The 6,000-nt window shown below is 43.5% G+C and overlaps 1 protein-coding gene across 1 annotated transcript in view; it reads left to right on the forward strand.

The window, feature by feature from the left end:
- The window catches only part of DENND4A (DENN domain containing 4A), a 57,460-nt gene extending 51,773 nt beyond the window's left edge, over positions 1–5,687 (forward strand). Inside the window, exons 28-31 of the mRNA XM_044444996.1 lie at positions 1,222–1,339; positions 1,950–2,112; positions 2,766–2,830; positions 3,291–5,687. Coding sequence (XP_044300931.1) covers positions 1,222–1,339; positions 1,950–2,112; positions 2,766–2,830; positions 3,291–3,427 — 483 coding nt within the window. The 3' untranslated portion in view covers positions 3,428–5,687. The remainder of the gene's footprint in view (positions 1–1,221; positions 1,340–1,949; positions 2,113–2,765; positions 2,831–3,290) is intronic.
- Positions 5,688–6,000: the final 313 nt, after the last annotated feature.

Below are 6,000 nucleotides of genomic sequence, written 5' to 3' on the forward strand. Positions count from 1 at the left end.
AGGCTGGGTTGAGAGTCTGTGACTGGCCCAAAGGCACCCAGTGGGCTCCATTGCTGAGCAGGGTCTAGAACCCATGTCGCTTGAGTCCCAGCCCCATGCCCTTAAGCTCTGCGCCACTCAGAATATGAGGTCCGTTTGACCTCTGGCTGCTTTGGCATTGTGCAGAAACAAGGCTTCTCGTTCTAGAGAGCCTGCTATTCATCCCCTCAAAGTGATGCCAAACACCTTCTAGCAAGAATCAGAAAACCTGCTTAACCCACTCCTTGCAGAATACCTTGAGAATGGGAAAGAGTTGCAGATCTAATCTTGAAGCCAGGCAGGAGACTGCAGCCATGCATCCAGCAATGGGATGAGCAGGCTTTTTATAGTAAACAGGCATGGGGAGGGGGAGGCAATCTGGAAGAGAAACCTGGCGTGGGGATGGAGGGCTTTAACCCTTGCCCCAGTTGCAGTCACAAATGGGACCAGAGACCTCTGCCTGCCGTTGCCACTGGCGCCAGTAGAAGGCCTCTTTCCAGAACGCGGGGAAGGAACTATCTGGATTGGGTCAGCGGCAGTGTGCAAAAGGTTTAAGCTCTCTTGTGCTCACCATGGCCTGAGTTGAGTAGGGCCCCCTGCCCTTTAAAAAGTTCTTTCATGGAACTGATAACTGCACAACTAGCATTTCATCTAGGGAAGGCCTTATAATAAATCCTAACTGATATTTTTAAACGTACTCTTCACTTTCATTTTATTTTATATTACCCTTTCCTTTTCATGGTGTAAAACTAAGGGTAAATTAGAAGTTGAGTGAGTGAGTGAGTGAGTGAATATAAGGGTATTTTCTTGTCTTCAATGTGAGATCTAGGCTGAGTATTTTGTATGAGAAATTCTATCACAAGCTGATTCTGTATTTAAGGTAAGTGCAGGGCTGAAATGTACTTCAGCCCAAAATCTGTTGTGGAGCAGCCACACTACTGGTAATAAGGAATATGGAATTCTGTACCATTAGCATTATTGTAGAAGGAATTCCTGGAAAGGAACGGCCACAGCTAAAAGGAGAGGTTAGAGCAATTGTCGAAGTGGAGACTTCACAAACAAGCAGAAGATGCTGAAGATCAGAATCATTGTCCCCCTTTCTCTCTCTGTATATGCATCAAGTCTCTTTGCTGTTTGATGCCACAATAGTACGATTTCCTGTTCTTGTGTTCACAAACTTGCATTTTGGGTTTTCTTACTCAGATTCCCAGAAATTGCATCTTGGAGGACAGCAAGTATGTTCTGATTCAGATGTTGTGGGATAATATGAAGTTGCATAAAGATCCGGGGCAACCTCTCTATATTCTGTGGAATGCACAGAGTAAGTTATCGGCACTCGGTCTGAAAGCTGTTTGCTCACTGAAAAGAGTTCACCACCACAGCCAGCAGTAGCTTAAACTGGAAAGCAATAGGGTTTTGATCATGGCACTCTCTTTGTCTTGCAGGTCAAAACCATACTCTTGTGTTTGAGAGTGAGTGTTACACGCGGTCCAGCTTAGGCTGGTTTTTTTTTTAATTTGAATTTTAGTTCCCTCTTTTTGGAATGTGTATTTTATGTAGTAGCTTTTGAGCTTACCTCATATTGCCTAATCATAAATTTAATTTCCAGCCTTTGGATTTGTGCCACTGGTGGTCTCATGGAAGACATTTCCGTAAAATCTTGCACTGGTTTCAATACCCATTTTAGAACTCCATGTGCTTGCTCGCTCTTGGTCAGAACGTCGCATTCATGGCTGGCTGTTCCTTGTTGTGCTTTTCTTTTGCACTCCTCTGTCCCAATTTTTTATTTTATGACATGTGCTATATTTTTTTGGAATCAATGTTTCCGATACATTTTTGTCTTTTATTTTAGCTGTAGGGTGGTTTTTTGTTTTTTGGCCACTGTTCGTATTGTTGTGTTTCCTTCAACATTCATTTTCCCCTTTCCACAGCTCAGAGGTACCCAGTGGTTCGCTTGCTGCAGAAGGATGGCCTGTCCTTTAACCAGGAGGTCTTAAGAAGCATGGTGAAGAGCATTAAGATGAATGATGTCTATGGACCCATGAGTCAAATCCTAGAGAGGCTGAACAAATGCCCACAGATTAAAAGGCAAAGGTAAATGATTGACATATAAGAAATCTGCCATCTTCTGCTGTAACAGAAGGAAGATGTTCACCCCCATAAAGAGTAGCAGCTCTTTGATGCTCTGCTCAGGAAAACGGTAACATCTTCCTGTCTTGCTTTGCAGAATGCAACAATGTTTGGCTTAATTAATTGTGCCATTGACATTATATGAATCAATGGAGAAGGTTATCCAGACTTCAGAGGAAGAACTGTGTGAGGTCTTCAGAGACTGTCTCCAGTTCGAGTCCTGCAGTGCCAGAGTTCCTCCTCTAAATGTACAACACAGTGCCATGCTTTCCCTTAGCAGAGGCAGCTCTGCGAGTGTTGCGCATGGGTGTGGATTGGATGGCAACACTTCCAGACCTCATGACGCGTCTTTTAAGCCTGGCAGGACAATCACACCATCGGTTTCTCCTATTAGAGTTAGAAAAGTTCAGGATTATTTATTTATTTTATTTATTAAAACATTTCTATGCCGCCCCATTCGCCGAAGCCTCGGGGCGGCTCACAACATAAAATTAAAATACAAGAAATAACAATATAAAATAAGTCGCCCTGGTCACTAGGTGTTAATATAATGTCTGATATGGCATAAAATAAAACAGTAGTTCAAAAGTAATGCTTTCTGCTTGTGTCTATTTTAGGAGTCTTTATAGAGAGATACTCTTTCTCTCTCTCGTTGCTCTTGGAAGAGATAACATTGATATAGGTAAGTTGTCTGTTTTATTTTGCTAATGGTGCAATTCACTGCCTCAGGAGCTAGAAATATTTGCCTTTTGAAGCCTCTTCCACAACCCTGTTAGGTGAAGTGCAAGAATTTAAACCAAGTCAGTTCTGTTCTCAAAAATTGCTGCTTTCCAGTGATGCATGAGGCTCCAGACAAACAGGCAAGAGTGGGTTTGTTCCTCTGTCCCAGTCTGCTGATGGGCTGCATGGATGATAATTTGACTTGGGAAGCAGCACAAGGAATGGCTTGGTTTCAAACTTGCCCCCCACATCCCCCTGCACCCTCTTTTTTGATCTAATGTGCTCCCTACACCACATTGTTTGCTTGGGGTAAGGAAACCATTATTTCTTCCTATGTGGGTAAATGGCAGCTGGTGGGAAATAGGTTAGTGGCCCCTTGCCACTTTTGTGAGTATACGTAACCTGTTTTTCTGTTGCAACAGATGCTTTCGACAGAGAATACAAAATGGCTTATGATCGCCTTACAGCAAGTCAGGTCAAAAGTACCCACAATTGTGATAGGCCTCCAAGTACAGGAGTCATGGAATGTCGGAAGATTTTTGGGGAGCCATATCTTTAAGAAGAAATACTACCTGAATTGCTGCAGAATTCTAATGTAAAGTACTAAGACATCAGAAGGACGTTTGCCGTTCTCCGTTAAAACAGCATCTTCAACTTGTTTGTTTTAAGCAGAATTTCCTGGGGGGAAATGGTACCAGAATGCCTGATGAGCAGTGGGCCAAAGACGGATCCCTTCACCTTGGTGTGGCATAAATAAGCTGGAATGGTCCCCTGCAGAAAGTTTAGACAAAATCGGACCAAAATCATGCACTGACATGAAATAAGCTTTTCAAAACTGTTTACAGAAAATGTTAAAAATGTTACAGAATGCGTACCAGAGTTGTATAACAGATTTTAAATTATTTATAATAAGTTCGTATTTTTTTAAATTTTTAAATTACTATACTGAACTAAGTAATCTTGTTGCATAAGCAATACTTTTGCCCTTCCTAGAACATTGCTGTTTATAGCAGCTGGCCTTTTACGCAGAAAAGGCCTTTTTCCTTTTTAAAAACTAGTATAGACATGTCACTAGTTTCCTAGGTCACCGTGTGAGTTGTCACTATTTCAGGTTCCAAAAGCGTTTACAGTTCCATGGTAAATTGTAGCTGAGAGGTATTTGCAAACTTGTATGCAATTTTTATAGCAGACATGCACCTGTCACTTTTAAGAAATGTGGACAGGGATTTTTCTGATTCTCTGTCACACATCACTGGACCTGGCAAGGCATTCTGTGTGGAAGGCAGTGCTGACCGCTAGGAGCCACGATTGAAAGAGCTGCATGAGGTGCACCCCTGGACTTGGACATGCCCAGCGGGACTTTAGACCATTATCCCTTGAAATAGGAACCCCCGTACCAAATCACACGCCCCTGTGGTTTGGTCGTGTGTCCCCTTTCACAGGGCATGTGGAATCAGCAGTGTGGTTCTTTGGTTCACAGCCAAAGAATTACCTATATAAACTGGAGGCATAACAGCATAATAGGTGGACTGAAACATTCCAAAATGGAATTTATCATACAGGATAAAAAATTGGAGGGGATGACTAATATTTCTATATACCTAGGAAGATATGCACTCTACTTTCAAATACGATGTATATTAAATTATTTAAGATGAATTTGTGTTTGCTAATATCCAAGTTGCATGGCAACTTTTTACCTTGTGTTGTGCAACTTGGCATTGCTGCTGCTTTTAAACTGCCGTTGCTTATTTATAGCCTCACTGCTTTTTTTTTTAAGTTAGGAGCTGGAGAACAGTATTGTGCTTTCTCTAATTTGCACATCCATTTAGTGTTACTTATTTGCAAAAGCCACTGCCGGCTTGATCACCTAATACTTCCCAGCTTAGTGGCAGGTTCTATCAGGTGAGAGTGTGCTAATAATCAAGGGATTTAACTTATGCCTTAGTAGTGACCCTGACTTTACTTTGAATCCTGGATCCAAAAGGTGTACTCATGGGCTTTTAAGACCTTTTTTTTGAAAGAGAAAGGGTTGGCCAGTGGATCTCCTCGGTGTATTACAAATGACCTTGGAAGATCCCCTGGGTTTTGAACAGCATGTGGGCCTGACTGTGCAATGCGTAAGGGTACGAAGAGGTGTGTGGTGTGCTTAATCAGCCCATCTAATACAGCCTCCCTTGAGCTGGTGTCCTCCAGTCACACAGGACTAGAGCTCCCACTATCCCCAGCCAGCGTGGATGTGGCTGGGGAGTGAGTGATGGGAGCTGCAGTCCAATATATAGGGAAGGGGCCAGGTTGGAGAAGCCTGTGGCAAGGGCGCAAATGCAACGGGAGATTCTCTTGCGTAGGTTTTCCTGCATGCCCGGACTTAGTGGCTTCCCCCATCCACTCACTGAGGCGCGTGCAAGAGAATTTTCTGGTGCATTTAGCGATGTGTTTCCACACAATTGCATTCATTTTGTGTTAACACAGGTGATCTTCCAAACTTCTGTCTCTCTGGATCATGTAATAAAGCTTTAGCTCCTGAACCCATGGATATCGAGTTTGGTGGCTACTCATTGCTGAGTAACTAGGGAGGCAGGGCAGGGGTCTGTCTGTGTAAGGGGCTGACTTCTGTATACAGTCACCTAAATTACATTGTCATGTCTAAGACAAAATTGTGCACAGTGGCTACCACAAATGTAAGTGTCCCTACATAACTGTGCTATATATAGTGCTGTTGTTGTTAGTCACGAAGTCGTATCCGACCCATCGCAACCCCATGGACAACATTCCTCCAGGCCTTCCTGTCCTCCACCATCCCCTGGAATCCACTTAAGCTCACACCAACTGCTTCAGTGACTCTATCCAGCCACCTCATCCTCTGCCGTCCCCTTCTTGTTTTGCCATCTGTTGTTCCCAGCATCAGGCTCTTCTCCAGGGAGTCCTTCCTTCTCATTAGGTGGCCAAAATATTTGAATTTCATCTTCAGTATCTGGCCTTCTAAAGAGCAGTCAGGGTTGATCTCCTCTAGGACTGACCAGTTTGATCGCCTTGTGGTCCAAGGGACTTGCAGGAGTCTCCGCCAGCACCACAATTCAAAGGCCTCAATTCTCTGGCGCTCAGCCTTCCTTATGGTCCAGCTTTCACAGC

The sequence above is a fragment of the Varanus komodoensis genome, unplaced genomic scaffold (genome assembly GCF_004798865.1).
Source record: "Varanus komodoensis strain SLA01 unplaced genomic scaffold, ASM479886v1 scaffold46_3, whole genome shotgun sequence".
In the NCBI taxonomy this organism is placed as follows: Eukaryota; Metazoa; Chordata; class Lepidosauria; order Squamata; family Varanidae; genus Varanus; species Varanus komodoensis.